General features: G+C 44.8%; 4 protein-coding genes across 6 annotated transcripts; 1 reads left to right on the top strand and 3 right to left on the bottom strand.

Annotated features, from left to right (window-relative positions):
- Positions 1-104: 104 nt before the first annotated feature.
- Positions 105-5,927, top strand: LOC119222115 (proteasomal ubiquitin receptor ADRM1-like). Of its 2 annotated transcripts, XM_037478469.2 has the most exons (11): positions 105-220; positions 808-1,040; positions 1,118-1,234; positions 1,687-1,810; positions 1,936-2,022; positions 2,115-2,214; positions 2,677-2,906; positions 3,664-3,821; positions 3,970-4,072; positions 4,503-4,623; positions 5,693-5,927. In XM_037478469.2, exons 2-10 carry the CDS (start codon positions 831-833, stop codon positions 4,604-4,606), a joined length of 1,233 nt encoding a protein of 410 aa, XP_037334366.2. In that variant the 5' UTR covers positions 105-220; positions 808-830; the 3' UTR covers positions 4,607-4,623; positions 5,693-5,927. The 2 variants fall into 2 exon arrangements, with proteins under 2 accessions (XP_037334366.2, XP_037334365.2); XM_037478468.2 differs by lacking the exon at positions 5,693-5,927 and having other exon boundaries at positions 4,503-4,773.
- Positions 4,853-10,741, bottom strand: LOC119222112 (CDK5 and ABL1 enzyme substrate 2-like). 2 transcript variants are annotated; one of them, XM_037478463.2, is made up of 9 exons: positions 10,110-10,741; positions 9,600-9,692; positions 8,347-8,424; positions 8,057-8,156; positions 7,768-7,936; positions 7,586-7,683; positions 6,957-7,063; positions 6,615-6,819; positions 4,853-6,138 (listed from the first exon to the last, which is right to left on the bottom strand). In XM_037478463.2, the coding sequence occupies exons 1-9, from the start codon at positions 10,664-10,666 to the stop codon at positions 5,998-6,000; spliced, it is 1,548 nt and encodes a 515-aa protein (XP_037334360.2). In that variant the 5' UTR covers positions 10,667-10,741; the 3' UTR covers positions 4,853-5,997. The 2 variants fall into 2 exon arrangements, with proteins under 2 accessions (XP_037334360.2, XP_037334361.2); XM_037478464.2 differs by lacking the exon at positions 8,347-8,424 and having other exon boundaries at positions 10,110-10,740.
- A 643-nt stretch (positions 10,742-11,384) lies between these two features.
- xkr7a (XK related 7a) lies at positions 11,385-17,266 on the bottom strand. Its single transcript, XM_037480859.2, has 3 exons — positions 16,683-17,266; positions 14,450-14,649; positions 11,385-14,228 (listed from the first exon to the last, which is right to left on the bottom strand). Exons 1-3 carry the CDS (start codon positions 17,222-17,224, stop codon positions 13,273-13,275), a joined length of 1,698 nt encoding a protein of 565 aa, XP_037336756.1. The 5' UTR covers positions 17,225-17,266; the 3' UTR covers positions 11,385-13,272.
- An 808-nt stretch (positions 17,267-18,074) lies between these two features.
- Positions 18,075-25,434, bottom strand: LOC119222818 (ras-related protein Rap-1b). The gene is made up of 9 exons (XM_037479730.2): positions 25,322-25,434; positions 23,844-23,994; positions 21,820-21,907; positions 21,467-21,535; positions 21,324-21,380; positions 21,105-21,245; positions 20,224-20,367; positions 19,856-19,971; positions 18,075-18,752 (listed from the first exon to the last, which is right to left on the bottom strand). Exons 3-8 carry the CDS (start codon positions 21,874-21,876, stop codon positions 19,885-19,887), a joined length of 555 nt encoding a protein of 184 aa, XP_037335627.1. The 5' UTR covers positions 21,877-21,907; positions 23,844-23,994; positions 25,322-25,434; the 3' UTR covers positions 18,075-18,752; positions 19,856-19,884.
- Between the last annotated feature and the right edge of the window lie 954 nt (positions 25,435-26,388).

Raw genomic sequence — 26,388 nt, 5'->3', positions numbered from 1 at the left:
TACAAAAGGTGTTAACAAGTTAATTTGGATGTAATTATGTATGAACAATGTCTATTTAAAACTGTCCAGTTGAAAGAGCCTACGTTGTGCCATCTCTACCGAACATTATTGACAGATGGTTCGACCAATCACATTAAAGCACTGGAGCCAGCCAGCCAATAACAATCATCTTGAATAGGTCTGGCTGTTCTACGGTTCAACGACATTTCAGTGAGTACATGTAAGTATGAACATTATTTTCTCACAAGTAACATGTTTTGGATTCAGTGACATATCAGCCAAATGTGTGTTTAGTTCCCGTTTTTGTATTATAAGACTGCAGCTCAGTAGTGACGTCTTTGAGCTGAAAGCAGGCCGCCTGCTAACGTTAAAGGATGCAGAGTCATCTGTGGCTAATGTGGCCATCGCAGGAACGTTAGCTGTTTATTGGGAGCACTGGGATCTGCTTTGTCCCACAACTATGTTTCCTATTAAATCGGATTCTTTATTAAAATCGTTAATGTCAGTCTCGATACGGCTGACAGTGAAGAAGAAGAATAATAGCCTTGTATTTAATGGGTTTGTACAAATGATTTAAAATACCATATGATTTGATTTTATATCATATAAAATCTACTGAATTAACGTTAATCAGCTTGTTTGTTTGTGTTCTCGAGCTGCAGCAGGAAAAAAACAATCCAAATATCCTGCTGGTTATTATTATCGACACAGCTCTATGATTATTAAACATATACACATTAACAAATATTTCATGATGTTATTGTAAATGTTTCTCTTTTTATTTTTTCTTCTTTCTTTTCCTAATAGCCATACTGTCCTTCCTCTTCATCATGGCGTCTGGAGCGTTGTTCCCCAGCATGGTGTCTGGGTCCCGTGGCTCTTCCAGCAAGTACCTGGTGGAGTTTCGGGCCGGTAAGATGACCATGAAAGGCAGCACGGTGACCCCTGACAAGCGCAAAGGTCAGGTCTACATTCAGCAGACCGACGACTCCCTGATCCACTTCTGCTGGAAGGATCGGACGACCGGGAACGTGGACGACGTAGGTGACGCGCTGCGTGTGAAAGGAGCGCCGCCTTTGACCTTCTATCGTGAACCTTTTCTCGTGTTCTGATTTAGGACTTGATCATCTTCCCGGATGACTGCGAGTTCAAGCGCGTGAGCCAGTGCACCACGGGACGGGTCTATGTGCTGAAGTTCAAAGCCGGTTCCAAAAGGCTCTTCTTCTGGATTCAGGTATGAAGCCGGTTTCACACACCTCTGTATTCAAGTATCCTGGGTTTTTTCATATATTCTTTTTAAGATAAAACACACTTTTATTATGATAAAAAATTTTAATATGCAGGTAATGGCACTGTTATCTATATATGGAATTTGAATAAATTATTAGGTTGGCAATATTTTATTTTCTTCCTATTGTCACCAAATCCCATGAGCATCTGGATGTAGCCATTTTTCTTTGGGGCACAGACCCGGTTGTCCAAACACACGTATGAGCGACACTGTGGTTTATTTTATAGTCGGTCCCACGTACACCGTGCTGGTGTCTCCAATTCTCACCGGGCCACCAACCCAAGACAATTATTTCAACGCTCAATATGAACTCGGAATTACCGAGTTAACGTAATAACTGTAACTCAATCATTGAGTCAGTAAGCCGGAGCAGTTCTTTGTTTTTCTGACCTCAGGAGCCCAAGACTGATAAGGACGAGGAGCACTGCCGCAAAGTGAACGAGTATCTCAACAACCCTCCGATGCCCGGCGCGCTCGGTAGCGGCGGCAGCGGAGGACACGACCTGTCCGCTCTGGGAGGTAACGGATCCTCAAAATGTCTGTTGTTTTCTGATTCTTGCACATTTAGATGAAAAAAGAAAAAAAAACATCCCAAAAGTGAATCTGATGCGGATGCTTGAACGGTCATTTTGTCTCCCGTGAAGGGGAGGGCGGCCTGCAGAGCCTTCTGGGTAACATGAGCCACAACCAGCTGATGCAGCTCATCGGACCGACGGGACTGGGCGGGATCGGTACGTAACCTACACGCTCGTCAGAACACAAGGGGAGAAAAACGTCTCTGCAAACGGCGTTTCACGCGTGGCTGTTTCTCTCTGAACGGCAGGGGGTCTCGGGGCGCTGGCGGGACCAGGCTTGGCCAACCTCCTGGGCGGCGGCGGCGGCAGCAGCAGCAGCGTCCCTGCTGCCAGTAACTCCTCCACAAGGTGTCTCATTCTGCTGCATATGGAAAGAAAAATCCTAACTTTTCCCATCACCGTGTTCTGCAAAACAGCAGCTTGTGACGGACCGGACGGAGGAGAGCCTCAGAGTCAGAGATCACAAATAACAGGCTGTAGTGTCAGTGGAGGATCATTTGTATTATGGTGCTGCGACTAGTGATTATTTCCATTATTGACTGGTCTCCTGATTATTTCTAAACTAATTGATGAATTAAAGCCCCAAACCCATAGAGCTTTCCACTCTTTGAGACTAAGGAAGTCTGCAAATCCTCACATTTTAGAAGCAAGGACAACTTAAAAAAGGGGACTCCAACAGCAGCTGAAAATGCAAATGAGGGAAATAACTGAAGTCTATACGGTCGGGTCGTGTCAGAAACGTGGCTACAACGGAAGAAAAGCATTAGAAATTGATAATTAAAGATTGAATGATAAAACTGTTCCTCTTAGTCCATCCACAGCCGTCACACCAACCTCCACCTCGACTGCCAGTCGGCTCGGCTCCACCCAGGTCCCCACCACCCCCATCACTCCCTCGGCCACCTCGGCCGCCTCCCCCACGGCCTCCACACCCCCCACGCCGGCCGTCCCCTCAGCGGCGAGCCCCGCACAGCCGATCCAGCTCAGAGACCTGCAGAGCATCCTGGCCACCATGAACGTGCCCGCCAGCGGACAAGGAGGTGAGGCGCCGAGCCGGCGGGGGGCGCGCACATCACCGCGGTAACCAGACTAAAAGAAGCAGCAGAGGAAAACGCACTTAATCGAGCCCAAGTTAGTCTCGTGAGTGGGTAAGCTCCAGGCCGCTGGGATTCACTTGGATTCCAAATATCCTGTTCCATGGAGACTATTTATTGTTCACCTCGTCCACAGATCAACATTATACTGAAGAAGGTGAACCCAGTGTGACCCACCTGCACACACACACCATACAGAGCAGTTGTAGGTACTGGTGACCAAAGTTTTTCCACTATTTTCTCACAACTCGATGCATACTCATTGAGATGATGATAATAAACCTTTTCAGAGACCTGTGGAGATTAAACCATTAAAAAAAATGTTCAAATCAGCAGAATGCTGAATATCTACAGCTGTAAGGTGCAACATGTGCTGCAGTCAAAGGAATCCATAAACAACACATGCACAGTAGTAAACAAGAGACCCTGTTTTAAAGGGATCATAGCAGAGAATACTACTATCTATATTAGTACTGCAGTATTATCAGAGTGTGTAATATTGTTACTTTTACTGAAATAAATATGAAGACTTCTTGGGAGGCGGGATTTCCAGCTGCAATTGAATGCACCTTTGAAAGTAAACCTTAAAGTCAGTGTGTATTCAATCTGATAACAGAGAGGATTCATTTGCTGCGGAGAACATGTGGATATCTACCGACTAACCAGTCAGTGGGGGTGGGGGGGGGGTGTTTGTGTCCCGCAGTGGACCTTGCCAGCGTCCTGACACCTGAGATCATGGCCCCCATCCTGGTGAACCCCGAGGTGCAGCAGAGGCTGATGCCGTATCTGCCCTCCGGGGAGTCCCTGCCTCAGAGCACCGAGGAGCTCCAGAACACGCTCAGCTCGCCCCAGTTCCAGCAGGTAACAGGGTACCCCCCCCCCCCCCCCCCTCCCTTCCTCCTGGGAATGAGTGTATTTACAGTATATATATTCTTGCCAATAAACAACTGGCTTAAACTCTATATATTCTCTTATCTCTCTCTCTCTCATCCGGGGTGTCTCTCTGCAGGCCATGAGCATGTTCAGCAGCGCGCTGGCCTCCGGTCAGTTAGGGCCTCTGATGAACCAGTTTGGTCTTCCTGCAGAAGCTGTGGATGCAGCAAACAAAGGAGGCGAGTGTTCGGCCCGAAGAGAAAAGTGCAGCCGTTTGTTTCGCTGGTAGAAAAAAAGTTGTTTTGTAGCAGGGAAACAAACAGTCTGTACTTTGTAGGTCATGTTCACAGAGGAGATGTAGGGTACTTTCACTTGTTACATGGAGTTTTTCCAAACTATACTGACTAATAATGAAACTTTTACTTTTTTGCACAATACGATTTGATTACATTTGTCACTTTTTGATATGCTACACTACTTTTTACATACTATGAGGACTTTTTTTACCAACATATTGTGTACTATGGCATATTCATGGAATACTATACTCTGACATACAGGTATGCACTATTTTGAGGCTTCGCATTAAATTAAAACTACATTTGCAAACATAATTAATATTGAAAACAATTTTTTAGCACTCATTTTATGAATATTTCTATTGTGCAGACGTCGAGGCTTTTGCAAAAGCCATGGAGACGGAGACAAAGGTGGACCAAGACGGAGATTCTAAAGACAAGAAGGACGACGATGAAGACATGAGTCTGGACTAAGTTTATTAGTATTTAAGGTATTTATTTAGCTGCTTCACTCGATTTTAGTAGGATTACAAATTGAGGATTTAAATTGTAGCTCACAGTAGGAAATGTGACTAAGAATGTTGCATTATTTAAACTGAACATGTAACCAGCCGCTGTAACAGTAAAACGATGAGAAATGATGCCTCGTGTTTATTCTCCTGTTTAATGAACGATCGCTTACCTTCCTTCACCTTGAGAGGCAAAAATCAAACTCGTGACTATTAGGTTTCTGAAAATATATTTGAAAAACATTCATTTTACAGTATGAAAACGAATAAATACCCATTTAACATCAACCATACAAATACAACATTTTCTGCAGCTCTACTTGGATGTTTATCGTACCATTTTTTTACCACAATAAAATGTGTAATTATCTTTCCTAGAGCAGAAAAACGACACATGGAGATCTCTACAGCAGCAATAATCTGAAATGTCAACGTTAAATGTCACCCACAATAAGACTGGTCAACAATTTCACTGTAGATTCAGGCACTTTTTCTTTTACGTACGTGACATCCTAAATCTGAAGAATTACTGTAAGCTAAGTGGCAGCTGCACGCATCTTAATACAGTGGGATGCCTGTGAAATAAATACAATCAGTGACTTACAATGGGAGCACAGGTCATTTCAGTTATTATAGCAACCTGAATATATAAAAAGAAACATCTTTGGATTAGATTTGAGCCATTCAATAGACACAAGAAAGTAAAACTCCTGAGCACTGAAAGATACATCAACTCGGACTGAGAAATAAATTCAAGTTCACAGATTATTATTATTTTTTTTAAATACATCCCTGTTCAACGACATTTAAAACATCCACTATAAATAATGTATGCACGTTTCCTTAGATATTGAATATTGGTACAGTGTGAACACACAGATAAATTATATGAATGAACACAAATTGAAGGCTGCTTCTCAAATCTTTCCACCAACATTCTACAGTAAGCGTCTCATGGCTTAACGGACGCTATTTTCACAGTGGGTTTGAAAAAAGGCATTTACAAAATCAACAGTGTGGTTCCTTGTGATTCCTAATACGCACTCTGCAGACTGTGTGCAGTGATGAGAAAGGTGCAAGAGAGAAGAGTCCTCCGGACGTCACAGCGCAAGTTCCATCTACAAATACTCGGACGCACCAAACAAAACGGACACAGGAAGACAAAAATAAAAGCACAATCAACGTGCTCATCCAACAGCTCCAACATAGAGTTCAAGACCACGCAGCGCGGACAGAAAGACATCCAGGGAGACGCCGCGTGACATCGAGTCGAGTCGAAGCTCCGCGAGTGTAAACTTGTTCTCCTTCATGAATTCGGAGCTTCAAACACCCTGCGGCTCGCGAGCGGCTCGCGGTCTAGCCCTGCTGCACCAGCCTGCGGTAGTGTGGCATGACCATGCTCTCGGGCAGGTAAAGTCCCATCTCCAAGGCAACCAGCACCGGGAACTCCAACGGGATCAACTCCCGCCTGTTGATGCGGAAACGCTCCTCCAGCTTCTGCTCGTCCGCCAGGAGGAAAGAGGACACGCAGCTCAGAACATCCGCTTGCTTTGGTTTCACATCCAAGTCTAGCATTTATTTTGGCTTGCTTGATTATTACTCCGTAACAAGTTTTATCATTTACTTTTTCATGACAACATACTAGGATGTCCAAATGAAGTCTTTGTGCAGTGTGTTGAAACAAGGAATGAGACGTGTCTAAAAACAGTCTTACGATAATATGTCCAAAAAAAAAGATCATAGTACAGTATGTCAAAAGAAAATGAATTAAAAATGTCAGAAAGCGAATGAGAACAAAATTCTATAACTTTTTTCTTTACACGCTTAAGTAATAGTTTTTCATGAATTTCTTCAACATGCTATACTTTGACTTATTGACAACTTGTAATGGTTACTTCTGTACGGTTTTCCCCACTTTGTCTCATGTGCAAAAGGAGGGTTACAACATCCAGGTCAGCGTGTGCCGTACTCACGTCGATGAGCTGTTTGACGTCCGGCTTCCGTAAATCGCTGCTGATCTTCGCAGCCAGCAGGACGCACGCGGCGGCCACCAGCTTCCGGTTCTGCTTGTTGAAGTAGCCCTGCAGCACCAGCTTCTCGAAGTAGACAAAAGCCATCGCTATGGTGACCGGCTGTAGACCACAGTCGTCGCTCATGGCCCGCATCTCCCTCTTCAGGCTGGTAAAAAGCAAGGAGGAAGTAACCAACTCATGCAGATTCAAAACTGAGAAGCAATTATGCTGAGGTACAAAAAGAATGTTCAACCATCAAAAGGCTCGTTGAGGACATTTGGAAACGCCAGAGGGCATCTGTACCTTCTTATCTTGCTCAGAGTCAGCTTAATGTGAGGAAACTTCTCCTTGAAAGTCTCATTCATATCCTTCTTCAGGTCAGATGGTTTCACATACTCGACTACAGTCGTCTGAAGAGATGGAAACAGAAGTGAATTGTGTCAGCATGAGTGGATTCTATTAGATGCTTAATGGGCCTGAGATCAGCGTCTTCTTGTGAAATCCTGTCAAAAAACGGCAAAGAAATAGCCTTTGAGGAATTGTGTGTTCACGGATGATTTTGATTGTACTGCTGAACCCGACTGAATAGTTTGTTCACTTATTTATGTCTGAAGGTTTAAGGACCTCTTGGTTGCGGTGACTCACATGGAAATACCAAGGCGAAGATACAGGCAGCATCAAAATACTTGATTTATTTAAATTATCAAACATTCTACAACGGTTAAATACCTTTTGATCCAATCTTTATCCCTTTTCTGCAAAAATGTAATTCAGTGCTTTTCAAGAACTGCAGACACCCTTTAGTATCCGTTTTATTCAGACTTGATGGCTGATGGACTTAAACTTAATAAAAAGGAATTGCAGAATGTAACGTCCCATCCTCCAAGTCATCTAAAATGTTTTACTTCACGTAAAGAATGGAGCGTACTCACCAGATATGATGCGAATATCAGAACCCTCTTGTGTCTCCCACAGGGCCACTGGGGGTCACTGAGCAGGTTGGGGTCGTACTCGACGACCTCCTCCATCGCTGAAAAAGACAACGGTGTCAAAGACCCTCGTTTTAAACGCGTAGAAGCAGTCGAGCGCCCGTTGGTCCCAGTATGAGACGTACACGAGTCTTGGGCCGCGCCGTTGGTCAGGCGAGCCGGGGGGGCGCTCCTTTGCCCGTTACCGCGGAGACGGGACTGGGGGGCCTGAGCCGCGCAGCTCTCCGGCGCGCCGGCGCTCTTCTGTCTCACCAAGGCGTTGGTTGGATAAAGGAACTGAGCGTACGACACCGTCTGAGGAGCGGGGGGGGGGGGGGGGGGGGAAACAGACTGTCAATCAAGCCTAAATATTTGACTAATGAGCTTTTTGGTTTCTCCTCACGCGGCACCATAAAAACATCCGAGACTTTTCACCTTGCTGTAGTCGGCGAGCTCCACACCTTCCAGGGAAGGCAGCAGGTCAACGACCACCACAGAAGACAGCCTCTGCCTGTGAGCGTCCAGCTTGGGGTCACTGTTCACAAAGAGTCACATGTGTGTCACCCCCACCCCATCGACGGAGTCACGCCGCCGCTCCCTTACAACGATGACGACGACGACGATGATAAATCAAACAGCCCGATGATGAAAACATAAAAGCCATGGGGGGGGGATAGGGGGGAGGGGAGGGGCGCTCTCTGCCTGCGACGGTGCTTTCGTTGTACCTGACGTGAGCACTCTCTCCGTAGGGCAGCACTGAGAAAGCAGCGTATAGCGACCGCTTGGCACAAATCAGCACGATCCTGCGGGACACAGCAAGTCAAGGCAGACAAAACAGACGGGGCGTCAGTCCACAAGCAACAGCGCCACCCGACAGCCCCGCTCCTCACGGTGTTAGTTAGCACACGAGCTACAGCGACGACGACGACGTCGAGCTGCTTTCCAGCCACTACGTGCAGCTCAACGTGGGAGAGGAAAGCCCCCGGTTTGTGACTCCTTTGTTTCCATTTAATCCAAATCACAGGGAGAAGTTAGGCGGTTTTTGATTGTCAATCAAAAACACAATTACCAAGCAAAGGGGGGTCAAACTAAACGGCTTCCGCCATGCTCCAAATATAAATAAGCCAGTTGTAATCCGATGCAGATACCTGGGGTTCAAAAGGTCAGGTAAGCAAATGAGAGAGGCACCGGCTGGAATTACAACAACAAACTAAGTATTTATTCAATAGAACTATTGTTCCGAAAAGAAAGTCAACAAACTGCTCGGCCTGCCACCACGGAACAACAAAACACCAGTTAGTCTGTGAGAGACGTGTTACATATCATACAAGGGACCACACAGCAACACCGAAACCTGCTTGTGCTCATTGGTTTGGACACATAAGCTAGATGGATTGCCCAGTAAGCCCAGTGGGTAACATGCACGGCCGCACACCCAAAGGGAGACTTGCAGGGCGATTTGAGATTGCATCATTGTCGCTTTGCACGGCTCAGCAGGAAACACATGACGCATGTTGGGCATGAAATGGTCAAGTGAAGGAAAAATGTACAGACAATAAAAGTGGGATTCAAAAACACGTGGTGTGGCTAGTGGAAAAAAAAATAAAATATGACATGCTGCTTTCAGCCAGTGACTAAATATTCCACTAGAAAAAAACTCCTCTTTGGGGTTTTCCTTACAGTTCATGCAATGGGGGGTTACGATGCTTCACTGCACCTCTCCAGTGGAGATTAAATGCAGCTGCACTGCTGTTATTCCTCTCTGGGCCAGAGTTAAGCAGTTTATTACAATACTAGCAGGAGTGTAACCACGTTCACCCGCTAATCACATATTTGAGAGAAAAAAAAAATAAAGTAGCCTTTGTTTTGTTTTTAGTAATACTATTTTCAAAAAGGGCACTCGTAGTAGTAGTAGCCGTACTCGTTGGTTCCTGCATTGATTTATGAATGGATTTCTTTCGGTAAATTGGAGACTCACCTACATCCCCTCGTGTCATACTGCCTCATGCTTTTGATGAAGTGGACTTTCTTTGGCACTTTGGGACCAGGAGAACCAGAGGCATTCCTCAACCTGAGTACCGTTAGAGATCGGGGGGGGGAAACACTTTTATGGATCAACAAAACTGAAAGAGGACCCTCTAATGAGGCGACTCGATCTGTAATCTGTGATGTAAATCTCTTAACATCAAAAATTCTAAATGAAACACAAGAGTTACGTCATATCATAAAGCAGGATAGTGGCTTCGATTTACAAATACATTTAATAATCATTGGATATTGCAGAGTAACAATCCTATTGTAACCCTGTTATGTCCCATCTGTACGCAGTGATACTTACACGTTAAACAGATTTCACAAGTCAAAAGCACAGAATAATAAGCCACCTTGCTGCGTACAGGGCAGTGAACGGGACTTCCTGTCGGTATACCTGCTGCTTTCGTTCTATGCGGAAGTGATCAACTTAAAAAAGGCCCAACTGGTTGTTTACCTCGGCCGTGGATCCAGGGAACTGGCGGCCGGCACCGGGCTGATAGCGGCGGGCGTGGACCGGACGCGGGAGGAGGCCGTGTGCCCGGTGGTAACAGGAGACAGGGGGGTGTCCGGGGTGAGCGGCTCGGCCGCACCACCACCCTCCAAAAATACCTCGTTGGCTCCGAAGGCGGTCGCCCCGGCAGGTCCCGGGAAGATCACCGCAGAGAGTCGCGTGCCACCGGCTAGCCCTGGGAAACTGGAAGACGAGCCACTGCCGGCGGCGGCGGCGGGTTCGGTCACCTGGGTGACCGGTTCTTGGCTCTCCGCCGGCGGGGGCACGACCACCGCGGCGTCGTCCCTGCTCCTGAGCCGCTGCTCCTCGGCGGCTTTTCGGTCGGTGTTTCCACCGCTTGGCTGACACTGGGGCCGTCCATCGAGGGAGATATTGGTTAGAAACAACAAAGCAGCTTGTCTCCTCCTTGAATCCTTCGCTTTCCTCCGGTGTTCTCGGTGTGTTTTCGCCTGTTTGCCGTTGTTGCCGGTGGACTGCAGACCGCAGACGGCGGTCGCCATTCTAGTTTGAAATGTGGCCGTTGGACGCGAAGGCAACTAGGGACCGGTAGCACCATATTAGCCCCGCCCCTCTCGTCGCCGATTGGCGGTAGTGGAAATGATGTATCATCCTCATCGTTGATTCGCTGTAGTACAGTAGTGGGAGGTGCTCGGAAAACAAAGGTAGTAATTGCTAAATTCAACAATAAAATGTTGTTTCGAGTAAATATATATTTTTATAAACTCAATTAACTACTTTATAGGAGGTTTTACCTGGTCATACACTTATGCAATGAAACCAACGACAAAAGGCCAATCAGATGCTGATCACGCTGGAGAACCTGAATGGTATGTTTTGACTATATTGCATTCTTAAATTAATCTTAAATTGTTAAACTGTGAGAATGAGTTTAGATTCAAAGATAACAAAAAGAGGTGGAGGAGGACTCTAATATTTCCCACCAAAACCAAGCTCAGCATTTGGCCATTATGTAGAAATATATAACTATATTTGTCATTTATCAGTCAAATTAATAAATTAAACAGCCTATTTTGAGGGTTAGAAGCTATGCCAGCAGCATGCTGCGTGAATGTAAACATCTATGACAATATCTGCTCGCCTGTCCATACATCACCGTTTCAGGCTTCTTGTTTCTGTGTAATTTTTTTTTTAAAAGGACAAAAATCAGGTAAACACATTGCTCTTTATTTTAGCAACAACACCATAATGAAATTGTCTTTTTTCTTTTCTTGCTCTGAACAACAACCGTCTGGTGTGACCAGTTTAAGGCTTTTTGATTCTAGCTATGTGTTTGTGTTTTGAGGTACAGCCCCTTCCAAACCCCTGCCATAACAAGCTAATTGTACGGTACACGGTGGTGATGTGATGGACTCAACCATTTAGCACCATAATTAAAACCTCTCTGGCTTTTTTTTTCTTATTCTTTTTACTGCAGCATCGTTGTAAAGGTGTTAAATGGGCTATTACGGGTTTATTTTGGTGTCATGGGGAAAATTGAGCCGACTGGACAGTGTTTACAACAAAACTGTCTTATCTCAATGACACATTTGAAATGAACTTAAATGTACATGGCAGGACTCCCCTCCCCCCACATACACATGTTGGTATATGAGCTCACACATACATACACACATACACACAAAAACCCAGTTCAGAAATCTCCTTCTTGTGACTACTCTATACAAAAAGAACCCTTTATATCACTTTATTTAACAGGACCATAAATTTGTGATAATTTTATATGTGGGAAGGTGCCTGGAAAACAGTGTTTAGCACTAATTATAAATAAATAAATTCCAAATAATGCATTTCTATTAAATGCTAAGCGTGACCATGACTCTACAGGTCAGAAATGTGTAATTTGTTCTGCATGGTGAGTATTCAATTCATCATATATGAAGAAGTTTCCAATAATTTGTGGATGATAAATACATTATTTCTGAAATCAAATTGCCCAGTTCTTTCAGGAAAATCAATATAATAACCCAGATCCTGTCTATTTTCCCTTAAACTCCTATCTGAGTAAAATATATGGTTGAAAAAATTTCTGATACTGTAAAACAGAAATGTTACCACAAGTTTCACATGCCTGTACCATCAATAATATCAAAGCTATTCCGAGTCTGCAGCTAACTTTTTTTCCTCTACATTATTCAGACAACATAGTAATGGATACAGAATTTTTACAGACAGTGCTGTCCCTCTTCCTCTTCATTTTACAGTTTAATTTACATGGAAATGAATGTCCTGTTTTCTTTACTGTGTTCAGTATGAAAATAGACTTGTTGAGAGTCCTGTCAGAATACATCTTGTAAATGTAAATCATAATTTAGCTGTTGTTCAGTACACATTCTGAATGAAGGTGCCTCTTCAGCATCGATGGCTTGTCCCGAAAACAACAGAGTGCTTGTAAACACACAAATCTTTATATCCTAGCTTACCTTGAGAACAAAAAACAAATGTTACACCACAGGAATGTTGTAAATCCCACTGACCACCAACAAATGCTTGAAGCCTGGTCACTAATAACCACATTTTCAACTGTTTTTTTTTTTTACATTCAGCATTTCCAGAGAATCCGTCAACATGAGTGAATAGCTATGGGAAATTATGCGTATTGATCATCGGTGCCGGAGATTTTATTTTTGTAGATTGTGTTTAAAATTACATCTCGAAACGCCGCTCACCATTCCACATGTGGTTTCGATCCCGAGCTGCCGTGAATAATCATGCGCGTTGAAGGCTCGCCTCTGTCGTTGACCGACTTGAGAGGATGTCGCAGAAGCACCTTCTCTCCGGAGAGGGCCTCAGCACTGACCACCTGTGCTTCTCTCTAACTCCACCGTCAACCTCCTGTACCACGCCCTGACCTGAGAAATGATACAGAAACCCCAAAATGTGCACCGTCGTTACACAACACCACTGCACTTTTGCCCCTTGTAAAAAGATAAAGACACCACACTCTCACACCTGCTTCTCCACTAACTGACCGTGCAGTTAGGCGCGGCGCTGCCACAGACTGCTCAGTGAGAGTCATCCACCTGCCACACTATTTGAGGCACGGTGCGCACGCGGCTTTCGCCGAGCCACTGCCCCGAGCTGCGCGTCACACGGTGGTCTCGTACTCCATCACTTCTTTGGGGGCGCCCAGGCAGCGGTACTGGATCCTCGGTGTGACCGGGGCGGCGCCTTCCAGCACCAGGATGGTTTTGCGCAGCCGGCGGTCGATGAAGTGCGCGTCCCAGGCGGGGTACTTCTTCCTGGGCAGGTCTATGCGGATGACAGGCCCCTCGGTTCTGGGCGTCAGGTTCGGCGCCGGGGCCCGAGCGCCCCGAAGCGCCCGCACCTGGAACACGTCTCCGTCCACCCCGGAGCCCTGTTCTCTTTCTGACCCTTTAGTTCTCTGAAGGGTCCTGGGGGGGCTGCTCACCACGTCGGGGGGGAGGCTGGCGGCCGGGGAGGCCAGCGTCTCGACAGGCGGCTCCTTCTCCGCCATGTAGCCCCACCCCGAGATCGGGCCGTCGGGGTGCAGCAGGCAGTAGTACACAAACATGAAGAAGGTGCCCAGGGCGTAGCTGCTCGCCACCGCGCACACCAAGATGACGGCGTAGAAGTCCGAGGTACGCGGGTCGCGGTACAAATACCAGGCGGTGGTGAGCGCCACGTTCTCGATGAACACAGTCAGGCTGTAAATGAGCATCCTGCAGCGAGTGCGCCCCTCCCGAACACTGAACCAGCAGAAAACATACACGATGCCCACCATCATGTTATAGATGATCTCCTCCCATTTGGACATGCAGAAGTCCGTCTCGCCTTGAATGATCCAGAACGTCATGATGCACCAGTGGGCCACGATGAAGATGGCAAAGTAGAGCTGGAACACGGAGGCGAACAGAGCGAAGGCCAGAGCGCGGGCGCCGATGGAAAACAGGTGCCACAGGATTTGAACTATGACGGCCTTGTAGGTCATGGGTAGCTTGTCGTCTCGGGAGTCCCTCAGGGCTTTCTGGTAGGAGGCGACCATCCAGGCGAGAGATATCAGTGAGGCAGAAGCTGAAAGCGCTGGAGAGACACAGGTGAAGAGAGAGGGATGCGCAGGAGAAGTTAGACTCGATGAAAACAGCTCGGGGGGGGCTAAACCGTCGCAACGTTTAGCGCGACAGAAATAAACATTTCTCTGCTCCGTTGGAGGCGCATCACGAGTGACTCATCACACGCAGCGCGACGCGTCATGGCACCTGCGGCGGACCGATGTGGTGATTGGCCATTTTGGGGACACTCACCCTGAAGGGGCAGCACCTGAGTGGCCTGGTTCATGATGCTGAGCTGCAGCACCAGCTGAGGGGCGCTCTTCAGGAAGGACTCGAGCAGACGGAGCATGCTGATATCGGCGTTCTCAAACATCATGCGCCAGTAGTAGTGTCGGCGCTCGGGGTCCCTGTGCCAGCGGCTCTGCACACCCAAATACAGGGCGTGGACGTACCTGTGTGTCAGAGGCAGACGCAATTCAAACACATTGGCTTGTGTATTGAGGCAGGATTTTAATTTGAGTAAAGGCAGTGAATGTGGGAGTGAATGTGGAGCTTTTCCACGATCTCAGAGTGCTGCAGAAAGAGGCTAAATACGAGCAACACAATCCAAATAAATGCACTTAATCTAGTTTTTAGATGCAAGGTTATAAAGGGGGGGGGTTTAAAGAGCTCCTGAGCTTTGCTGACATAGTTCCACCCCCATGCAGCTTGTTCTGTTATGACCTTGTCCAGGCAAACACACGTTGTTTTGTAGACACACAACTTCCTTATACCCGCACTGTGCAATTCTGTAAAAGGGCATTGACACGTGACACCTATTTGAACCATGCAAATGGTGTGAATCATTACTACACCAAAAAGAGTGGCGGTTGCCGTGGAGGACTCAAGCTATAAATGTGCATGAATTGCCTAGGGGAGAAGGGTCTGAGGGCCTCTATGTCAACGAGCTCATTGAACCACAGGGGAGTTTGTGTAACCTTTTTTTTGGTTCTGCTTCCTACGAGTGCACCTTGGGAGGTAACACGCTGAGAAGAATAGAGCATGGGTGCAATAATGAGGCTGAAAGAATGACGAGGACCCACACACACACACACACACACACACACACAGACGCTCTCGGCCTGTAATGCTCTCGTGCGCTGACATTTAATTTCTGGTAGCTGGCCCTAAATTGATCCTGGTTCACCTGACTAACAGTGTATCGGTGACGGATCATTCCGAGTTAACAGCTGAGGGTGAAACGCAGAGCGGTAATCCTCTTAATGGGCAGACACGCCGGTCTGAGAGCAGCGGCAACGAACGGACGACACACACAACAGCTTTAAGGGCATTACCGGTAATTCTGTGCCGCCACATCGTTTTAATGTGCTCCTGGACACACTCACACAAGTCTCAGTCTCCGGGAGGAAATAAGAAATCAATACAAATTACCCGTAGGGCTGTCTAAAGAGGCAGGAAGAGAGCGACCACAAAGATGGAGAGACAGGGAGATTATGAAGGCTTATGGATAAATCAAAGAAGGGATGCGCATCTGATTTCACATCTATAGCACTGTATGTCTACAAACTACAACCTGCCCTTGAATGTCATCACATTTTGCTTAACCCTCCTCCCATTACAGTTCAGCTGCATTACCCCTCCTGGCTGGCAGCAGCTCAAGCCTGTCAAAAGCTATCAGAGCACTGAGCTTGAGGATTGCCTCAGCCTCACGGATACAGGAGCTGACCTACAGACCTACTGGGTCTAGCATCCATGTGGGAGGAGAATGTGTAACTCGCTTGTTTTTAGTCTGCGTGTGTCTGATAATTAAACATGTTGGGGCTCCACTGAGAGCAACGGAGGAACTGAATCTAAAAACAGCTGGGGGAGTTGAGAATATGGATTAAGCAAACATAAGAGCAGGAGCCTCAAGCTAAGAGCTAAACATTTTTTTTTTTAGAACAGTGAAAGGAAGGCGGGTACACAGATCAGTGCAAATAGGAAGCAACTCTCATGACATTTAAGACTATTCATTTCCTTTCGTATCCTTCTTGCCAAAACCCCTAAAGACAAAGGAAATATTTTTAATTAATTTATATAAAGCGATTGGTGTGCATGAGTTGATGATTTTCCAGGAGGATGATTGACCTAAAAGCACGTCGGGGGGTTTGGGGGTGGAGTCTAATTCTCCCTTTTCTAAGCTGGGGACACATCAAACAATACAAAAAGACTACAGGCATTTTGGGCACAGTCCTCCCTGAACGATCTACGTTTCATAAGCGTCCGCTTCAGGGAGTGATGCTGGGCTATATGAAGAATGCATGTGCGCGCACGCACGCACACACGCGCACACACACACACACACACACACACACACACACACACACACACACACACACACACACACACACACACACACACACACACACACACACACACACACACAAAGGCAGGGGCAGAATGTGTAGTTTCCCCCCCTCTGGGGTCCCGTTTTGTTCAGACTTACCTCCAGACCTGTGCCAGCTGAAAGATGTGAATGATGGCCTGGAAGAGCCATATGAAGGCTCTGCAGCAGCCCCGGACTCCTCCCCCGGTGCCCGGCCCCGGCAGCACCCCGGCCTCCGCGGAGCGGCCAGCGCCCCGCGCGCCGCCGCTGTCCGTGGTGCTGAAGTCGCTCTCCCCGGCTACGGACGTCCCCCCCACCACGGCGGCCGCAGCCGTGCCGCTCTCGACGGTGTCCGTGAAATCGTAAGCGAACCATCGGAAGCTCAACACCTGCACGACCACGGAGGGGATTACCACAAAGACCAGAGTGAGTGCAAAGCACCAGTAGGACCTCCTGAGGTAGTAATCCGCGGCCAGCCACAGGTCTGAGGCCCCGTCCGAGAAAAAGACCAAAAGGGCGCACAGCGTCCAGCAGCAGTCCGGGACGGAGTAGCGCTGCTCGGCCGCGCGGTGCCGGGGAGGCCGCGGGTCCGACCCGGAGGGACACTCCGGTGGGATCTCGTTTCGTAGAGAGACGGCTGCACCGTCAGATTTCGCGGCCATGTTTGTTGTAGGGAAGAGAGTGAGTAAGAGATGGGAAAATGATGGAAGGGGGGAGTGGGGTGGTGGTGGGTGGGGAGGGGGGGGGGGGGTCGCGTAGTCTGTCGGTCTGTATGCATGCGTGTTCGGAGAGGGAGGGGGGAAGGAGTCATGGAGGAGGGGCCGGGTAGGTGAGGAGGATCGGCAGCTCACCCAGCGGTGGTGATGATATAGGGAGACGTGCATATAGTTCCATCCGATTTAATCCTATGCTTTAGAGTAGAGATCTCTGCTGGTACGGTTACTGTACAGGGGGTTGAAATGGTTTTGTCCAGAGGTGGAAGAAGCAACTCAGATAATTTACTTTAGCAAATATACAGTAAGTACATAACTATTATAAGCAACATGCACTTAAAAGTAACAATTTAAAACACGTTCTCTGGGCCAGATGTTATTTACTTGCTGCTGCCTCTGCATACTGGGGCTGGATCATGTGGTGCTACTTTAACGGTCAGGGGCCCCTCGACGGGGCCACAAGATACAGAACATCATTGAGTTGGTAAAATAGTCTGGTATATCAGCTGCAACACACAAATGTACTTCATCGTTGTGTGCAGGAAATATTGGCTAATTTTCCCTTTGGGCATTAACAAATATGCAAATTAACCCAGTTGAGCTGTTTTTGGGGGGGGGGGGGGGGGTGTAATGATGTTCCTTTCAGATAAACGTTGCTCGAAATATCACTCCTCTATTATATTTGACATCTCTAAGAAGTAAGTGTACTGAGCAAATCAACTCCATTTCCTGATTATCAAACAATGATAGACATTTAACACATTGGATAAGATTCAGGAAAAAAAAAATAGACAAACAATGAAAATGTACTAAAATTTAATCATTCATAAAAGCTGGAAAAGCATCTGTGACAGCAATATTAGAGTCGGTTTAGTATAATATATTTTCACCCTCAAGACACAGATCAGAACACATAAATTCCCCCCCATCAGTCTATAAAATACTAATTTCCTTAGCTGTATTATGCAAAAATGGAAGTAGAATATATTATGGGAAATATGAAAGGCCTGCAGCTCTCAATAAAAAACAAAGTCACTTAGGAAAGATGTTATCCCATCAATGCACATCTTTGAAAGTAGGAGCGACGTATGGACTATGGTGCAACATTTCACAAGGTTTCCTTTTGCAAACATATTGTCACACTATGCCAAAGATTGATGTTACTTTTAAAACATTTTAGTTTACACATATGGATTTAAAACGATGGTATCTTCTTTTACAAATAATTAAAGACACTGTGGAGAAGAAAGAACAGCAAATAAAACAAAAACCGAGTTGTCATCAGGCTGATGATAAGAGAAAAAAAAGTGGATTTCTTCGCTGTTAAAAAGCAGAGAAGAGCATCTTGAGAGTATGTGCCGTCTCCCGCCATTTTGCGATCAGTGAAGTATCTCTTTCTGCCTTCTTCTAAATTGCCCTGCAGAGGACTTGGAACGCTGACACGATCCACTGGGAAACAGTTTATCGTGACACGTTTCTGTAAGCAAGAAAAGAATGATGTCAGCAGATATTAAACCCGGTGAAGGAGACCAGAGAAGACACGCCCGAGACTCAAACGACCTGGGAGCCACTGGGCAGGTTGTTCACGCCGTTCAAACCTTTTGGAAATAAAAGTTATTGAGAAGACTTCCACTTACTTTGCAGTGACTGTAATTGACTGTCTGTGGCTACAGTAACGTATCACATTCCCTCCGTAGACAATGCACTAATAGAGCCACGGCTATGAGAGGATGAGTCTGGCCAACCAGCATCATAGCCAGCATTATGTCCACATAAAAGGATGGGTCTATTATCTATTCCGTACTGAAACATTAGCTAGGTGCTGGTGGGGACGTTGAGAAACACGCTTTGCCTGCTGTAATCCTTCCTCCTGTTCCAGTATCAGTTGTCAGGTTGCCATTGGCAACCAATTTTTGTCCTTTGGTTGCCATCTGTGGTAACCATGTTTAACATAAAAAAGCAAACGGAAAAACATGCACCCTCATATAAATATATATACATTGGTTGCATTTGTAATACTTGAATATCGCTGTTAAAAAGAAGTGGAACGCTGCAAGATCGTTGGCTTGTTTTTCATTTGTGTGCACAAAGACATTTGTTTGAGTTAATTTTGTAAACCAAGAGTTGAAGGTGGACAAACCAAAGTATCTTTTAAATTCAAAATTAAATTCAGTGAAAGGAAGGCGCAACTGTTGTTCTCAATTGCAAAGTTGTTTAAAAAGGAAGTTTAGTTTGGGAAGTTTACACACCGTGAATGTCAAGCCTGCCTCTGCATATTTAATTACAGTTACAACATTCCACCAGCAGGTGGAGCAACAATATACATTAAAGACTTGCAAAGATTTGGATAAAAAATTCTAAATCCTCTTTGAGAAAATGAAAAGACGAAGCCCTCAAATGAATTTCTTTTTTTTAAAACTATTATTTTAAAGTATTTACACTGGGCATTTGCTCCAGGCGCTCTGTTACCAGTTTGCACCAGAATGCAAAAAGGTAAAACGTATTCTTGAATTCCCCGTTTGGTGTGCAGAGGGAGGCTGGCTCATGTCTGAAATACATTTAGAATCAACACCCACTCACCTGGCCTGGAGCTGCTGTGGGAGGACAGTTTAGAGCAGTGTGCAACCAGACTTCTTTTTTGTCTTCTTCTCCATCGGCGTTTTTCTGTTGATCTGTCTCACCAGATCATAGAAAATCTAAAGACAAGAGAAAGAAATGGTTTTAAAATATTTAGTATGGAATAGGGAAATAAGAACATTTACATGTTTTTTTTCTCCTTCATTGGTGTTTTGAGCAGGCGTTCAATGACACACTTCTGCTCCATTGTGAGCTACAACTCGCACATGGAAACACGCAGTTACGCTGTTGGCTCCAAAGTTAAGGAGGAGAAAATGTTTTTTTGAGCTGAATCACAACTTGTGTGTGCCATTCATTTGGGGCGCGCTTACCTCATTAACATTGATCTTTGATTTAGCTGAGGACTCTAAAAAGGCACAGTTGTTCCACTGACGGGCCAGGTTCTGACCCTGCTCCTTTCCAACCACACGCTCATCCTCCAAGTCACATTTGTTTCCCACCAGGATCATCGGAACCTGGTTGATTAACAGAAACGTTAAAGGGTTAGAGCATGTGGGCGATATCTTTTTGTCACACAGAACGATTCCCTCGGTTTAAGATCTTTATTTACTGTAGATGCAACACAAGACAAATCAAGGAACCTGCTATGAATAAATATGCATGCTGAACATTCTCTCAGAGATGAAGAGACTGGAAGTGGTATATAGTAACGGCTCTGACATTTACACCCTGTCACAATGTTCCTGCCGCCCCCCCCATTCACTCTGCCCTCTATGCCACAGAGCCGACTCTAATGAGGGCGTGATGAGCAGATTATACAGAGAAACGCCGATGAAAGGTTATCAGTGAGGAGAACCTGTGCACACACTGAGGAGGTGCCTTAGAGGAGTGAGAAAAGGGCTCACCTGCTACAAAATCAGATAAACACTAATATCATCAAGAGGGACAACCATGGGCCTTTCATTATGGAAATACTTGTGAAAGACCTTTTTTCCTATTGTGTACGGTCTTCTACGCATGTCTGCATTTGAATATTCATTTTCTCACTTGCAAATATCTAGTCTGAAGGAAGAGATTCATAATGTCACTATCGCAATTTCTATAGAATTTTTTTTGTTGAAAAAAATCAGATCCAGTCAGATTAGTCTTTTTTGCAAACAAAATGTGGAGCAAATTGTTAAAACATAAATCACAGCTCATTGACTTTAATATTTGTACAAATAAATGCATGTTTTAAAAGATGCAAACTCACGTCCTCGGTGTCCTTTACTCGCAGGATCTGTTCCCGGAGGTCCTGAAGGTCATTGAACGTCGACTGCGCTGTAATGGAGTACACCAGAGCGAAGCCTTGGCCATTCTTCATGTACAGGTCCCTCATGGCCGTGAACTGCTCCTACAGATCCAGAGCACAGAGGAGCCATCAGCAGCAAGTTCACATTTAGCTTTCATCTCCGTCCGTGCCTGGACTTACTGTTCCAGCCGTGTCGAGGATCTCCAGCATACATTGCTGCCCGTCGACCTCGACTTGCTGTTAAAAAAGGAAGAAAAAAAGCACATTTTTCTTATAGGAAACTGAGGCACTTTAACAGCCAATCCGTGTCTTTCTGAGCATACCTTTCTGTAGGAGTCTTCGATTGTGGGGTCGTACTTCTCCACAAAAATGCCTTGCACAAATTGGACTGTCTGAAATGTACAAATGGAAAAAATGAAGACAGTTTATCATTATCTATCAAAATCTACCCCTCAAAATATAAAACCAAACTTAAGATGTACTAATTCATCATCAGCATTCACATTGATAAACACTTTACTCAGTCTCTTAAATGCATCTTAAAATGTATAGAATATATTTCCTCGTCTTATTAAAAGCGGTACTTTGTTGTATACCGCATCACAGCACCCTTCATCGACAACGATGTAATAGACACGAGGACTCAGTCTGTGCTGCAGCAGCAGCCATCACTCACCAGTGCAGATTTTCCCACGCCACCTGATCCCAGCACCACGAGCTTGTACTCACGCATGGTCGGCGACTTCACGGGACAGCACTAGGGTCTGAGCAGAGAGAGAGAGCGCTGAAGGGAAAACTCGCAGAGCTCGCTAAATCCAAACACATTTTTTACTACATCCACATTTTCTCTTAAAATATTTTAATTAACTTTCAGACTCAAAGTAACGCAAACAAAACATTCAATGGAAAGCTACTCCTTTCAAAATTATTTATACACCACACCATCTACGTCCAGCACATGTACGTTTATGTTACTGTAAATTACTCGTGGAACTATGTTTAAATATATTAAGAGAAACTTTAAACAGACCAATTTCTGCTACACGTTAACATACATACGAAAGAATGAATGCAATTAAATACTTGTTTTTCCTGCAGGAAATGTACCAAACTCTGTATTACTAACAATGTAGTGAGGCTGATCGACTATGTAAGGGTGAACACCGCGTCAGTACAGAGCCTATAACAGTCAGAAATCACGACTGACATCAGCAGATTAGAACGCTGCCATTCTGCCAAAAATGTGGCTCTTTCCCACCCACTATCATGGGACTTCAGCTGTCAAGACGATGGGCGTCGCCGCAAAAAGAAAGAAATCCGGACAGGCTAAGGAAATCAAAGACCTGCTCCAACTCCAGATGTTCAGACGGGTGTTTCAACAAGCAACACTTGCCTAGAATAATAGTTAAGTGACTCTTTAGTGAAAACTAATAACATTTGAACCAGAAGATGCAACGTGTGAAAAGTTAAATAGATTCCAAAAAACATCAGAGTGAGTAGATAGGAGTTCCTGTGCCGCAAAGAACTTCATTATTTTACGGCGGAAAAAGGCCCCAGACAATTAACTCCAACGGACTAAAAGCCATTAAATGGCCTAGAAAATATCAAGTCATACGACTGATGTTTCGTTATTGCGCAGGGATCCAAAGTGACAAAATATTTGACACGGCGCTTGTCTTCCGTAGTGTCATTTTGTTGTTTTTTTACCAAAGACAAACAGCTCATTGTTGTGGGTTTCATTTGCAAACATTTCAGAATATTTTAAAGGGAAAACATGAGTAGAGCTGCGTAGTTTGATAGATGTGACTAAAAAAGGGGAAGAAATTGGGTGAACTTCATCAAAAACAATGGATGGCAACAAAACAAAATTCAGTGAAATACAATTCAAACCTTTACAAAGGAAAATGTGGTTTAAAGTTTAACATTGATTTTAAATAGTATTGAAAAATACACAGGCAATCTTCACCGGATGTCCAAAAGGTTGTGATGTACACTAAAATCTCATTTACAGACCTCTTTGAATCTACTAATCATACTAGGTCTGTTGAATATCAAATGTGGAAGCAAACAATACAAAAAAAAGCACTGTTCCACTCCACAGGCATTTGCAATTCTAACTAGGACGTATGAAGCACCACCAGAAACCCACAGTGAGACCGGCACACGGGGAACTCCACAAAGAGCCATTGTAATGACCCTCCTCCACTCAAGTACACCATACAAACAGAAAATGGAGATCAGAGGGTGCATCCATAACCACTGCACTGAAATACAATTACGATTGGCATGGTGGGGGGGGGGGGGAGGGGGGGTGCACCTCGGGTGACATCAACGTGTGCCTGATGCTAAATGTAGGCAGACCACCCTGTGTTTAAGATGTAAACGTGTATGGGTGTCACAAAACGCAGTTCTAAGCCCTAACTTCAGATAAGAGAACTAAGCCTGCCCCTGATAAGATATGAGCCAGGACACAAACATTTCAAGTATTAAAACACTTGGGCTGATAACCTTCACCAAACTCATAAACACTTGCTGGTTCTGTTGAACTGTCTTTCATTAGCACTAATAGCTATTTTTCACTTCAGCCCACTTTCATGATGGAGAAGTGATGTGTAGACATCCTTCCCAGGTTACGAATAGACAGGGTGATTTTGTGCAATAAAAACAAAACATATTTGCTGAGAAACCAGCTCGACCTACTGTGTACACGGCTGCTGCAGATGACAACTCCCTCTACATCTGGGGAGGGGGGGGGGGCGGCAGATCCTCAGGTACACAGATGTTAGCGGGCAGATGCTGAGGGTCGTTAGGGAAAGGGACTCCACCAAACTGATCAGATAGGAACCTGGCCCTGAATTAAACCAAACAGGTCTTTAGTCTAATTTAAAACAAAATTGGTGAGCACAAAAAAAAAACACATTAAAATCATCTGCTGAGCTTCTAGGGGAGAATTTAAGTGCGGTGTGGGTCTACTTCATAGTTAGGACGTGAGTTGTCACGTGTTACACAACCAACAAAAAGTATTCCGTGAGAGACCTGTTGCTTGCAAGCAAATATATATATATATATATATATATATATAATCTGGTTGGACTTTTTTTAAATGGTGGGTTACTCATCTGTTCAAGTCCATCATGGCTCATGTGTGACAGAGTCAAGAGGTGGGAAAATTACTTTCAACTTAGTTAGCAGAGCTCTTATAATTTAATATAGCTTTTATAAAAGTATATTATCTAAAACTACGCCTTTACCAGTTAAACGCTAGCGCTATACTGGCATTCGATTAATCAAGAACTTAAAGCGAAACGTTAACGTAACGTTAACGGTATTTGCTTTCGAAAGGAAGGGTGTGGCTATTAGTTTTACTCCGCAATAGAGTCGCCGTAACACCGTTTAAATTAGGAAGTAAAACTCGTCGTTGTATCATAAATTTATGGATCAGCATAGCTAACATAACAATGTTACGTTGAGGGTGAAAAGTCGTTGCCGATAGCAAAAAGATAGCTTATTTACGCATACTCAATGTTAGCATTCGGCTAGCAACATTTTGTAATTAGAAGCTAACACCACTGGGTGTTAGCCTGGAAAGGATACGGAAAGCTGTGCAGCACGAACAGTGTTAACTAACACTGGGCTGGCAGAGAAAACCAGTTTAGCTCACAGTTCAACATTGTTCATGTCTGGAAAACACTAAACTGTCTTTTAAGTCGCCTAAAGGTCAACATACCTGTTTAGCTAACCCTTTTAACGAAATAAGTTAGCTAGCCACTTAGCATTAACTTGGACTCTCAAATCGTGCTTTCAATAATCTTGCTAATGTTTGACTTATCAGACGCTGGTTAAGTTGTTATTAACACGTGGACATAATGCTTCATGTTTGTAAGCGAGTGAGATATATTCGGGCCAAAAACTACAAATCATGTCAGTTAGTTAGCTCGTCATTAGCTGATGTTAGCTAACATTACTCAATCCAGTCATCTGTTAACGTTAAGTTAGCTTGTAGGCTAAAGCTATTTGACACAATATATTTAGATACAGTAGAGCCAGACGGTGTGCTAGTGTCTAATGAGACACTGTCACATTTTAGAGACTAGTCAATAAACTAAAGTCAAAACACTTGATCATTAGCAATTAAATAGCTAATTCTGCGCACGGGTAAGGCTGAACGAGACGCTTACCGTGTTCCGCTATGTGTGTGCTGTCCTCTATGTGAATGTGCCAATGTACGGAAGGCTCGGAGCAGAAGCATCTGATTGGCTTAAGATCTGCCAATCACAGCTGTCCAGGTTAACGACAAACGTAAACCTCTTCAGTTCTAATCTAGTTTATTTCATACCAAAACTGTAGACTATGTACTTTCAAAAAGTAATAAGAACGGCTGTACAACAAAAAGAAAGAAGGGGTTTATATACAACCTGTTAGAGGAATACAACAGTCATAAATCAGTTAATCAGTTATGTGGCGTTATTTATTATTAAACGGGTAAAAAATAATTGACTAAAATGACTAAAAACCCATAATCCAAACATTGTGAACCTCACTAAAAGCTTGCAAAAAATAGTCTCCTTTTAAAAGAAGACCCCCTGCGACCCCAAAGTTAAGAATTTCAGGGAGTAGAACCAGTAAGGCATCATAGTGAGGAGACTCAGTAAATTCTGTATTTAACAAGGGTTCTTAAGAAACAATATAGCATCCTCATAGACACATTATAAAGATGATTGGTGGGATGCAAAGCACGTCACGTACAACTACGTTAGTTTCCACTATAGGCCACTGTTGTTTATTATTTCAGAGCCATTTTATTTTTTGGTCCTTAGATATGACTTTTTTAGCCTTTTATATATCATCAACATCAAATATGTCATGGTTCCTACAGCCCTTTTCTCAAGCGGCAACAGGAGTTTGACGTGGCATTTAAGTGAAACATTTTCCTGTATGAACTGTTGTGTAGAGTTAATGCTTATTATTGCCTTTCTCACATAGACACCTTGAATTTGTGTTGCGGTGTCACATTACTGATTGTGTGATTTCTTCAGTTTATTGTCCACTTAACATTTCCATTTGCCATTGTGTGTCTGCTTTGTTACTGGGAGTGTTGTCATGACAAAGGCCCACATCAAAGAACAAGAGCGCCAGCTGGTCACAGCGCAGTGACTGCTTGGATTAGATGTGTTTCTCTCACTGCATAGCTTCCTCATTACAGTGGCTAAATATGGAGTTTGTGAAAGGCCGGGCATCCTCGTTT

The sequence above is a fragment of the Pungitius pungitius genome, chromosome 1, assembly GCF_949316345.1.
Source record: "Pungitius pungitius chromosome 1, fPunPun2.1, whole genome shotgun sequence".
In the NCBI taxonomy this organism is placed as follows: Eukaryota; Metazoa; Chordata; class Actinopteri; order Perciformes; family Gasterosteidae; genus Pungitius; species Pungitius pungitius.
This window is presented reverse-complemented; position numbering and strand designations above follow the sequence as displayed.

Bases quoted from the DNA above. Each gene is read 5' to 3' on its own strand.
- LOC119222115 (XM_037478469.2), top strand. From the start codon at position 831: ATGGCGTCTGGAGCGTTGTTCCCCAGCATGGTGTCTGGGTCCCGTGGC. The intron at 2,023-2,114 runs GTACGTAACCTA...TCTGAACGGCAG, and splicing joins GACGGGACTGGGCGGGATCG to GGGGTCTCGGGGCGCTGGCG. The intron at 2,907-3,663 runs GTGAGGCGCCGA...TGTGTCCCGCAG, and splicing joins GCCCGCCAGCGGACAAGGAG to TGGACCTTGCCAGCGTCCTG.
- LOC119222112 (XM_037478463.2), bottom strand. From the start codon at position 10,666: ATGGCGACCGCCGTCTGCGGTCTGCAGTCCACCGGCAACAACGGCAAA. The intron at 8,157-8,346 runs GTACAACGAAAG...CTTTGTGAACAG, and splicing joins GGAGAGAGTGCTCACGTCAG to TGACCCCAAGCTGGACGCTC. The intron at 7,937-8,056 runs GTGAAAAGTCTC...CCCGCTCCTCAG, and splicing joins AGCTCGCCGACTACAGCAAG to ACGGTGTCGTACGCTCAGTT.
- xkr7a (XM_037480859.2), bottom strand. From the start codon at position 17,224: ATGGCCGCGAAATCTGACGGTGCAGCCGTCTCTCTACGAAACGAGATC. The intron at 14,650-16,682 runs GTAAGTCTGAAC...TCTGACACACAG, and splicing joins CAGCTGGCACAGGTCTGGAG to GTACGTCCACGCCCTGTATT. The intron at 14,229-14,449 runs GTGAGTGTCCCC...GTGTCTCTCCAG, and splicing joins TCAGGTGCTGCCCCTTCAGG to CGCTTTCAGCTTCTGCCTCA.
- LOC119222818 (XM_037479730.2), bottom strand. From the start codon at position 21,876: ATGCGTGAGTACAAGCTCGTGGTGCTGGGATCAGGTGGCGTGGGAAAA. The intron at 20,368-21,104 runs GTGAGTTTGCAT...TTAATCAACCAG, and splicing joins GAGTAAAGGACACCGAGGAC to GTTCCGATGATCCTGGTGGG. The intron at 19,972-20,223 runs GTAAGCGCGCCC...TCTTGTCTTTAG, and splicing joins CAAAGATCAATGTTAATGAG to ATTTTCTATGATCTGGTGAG.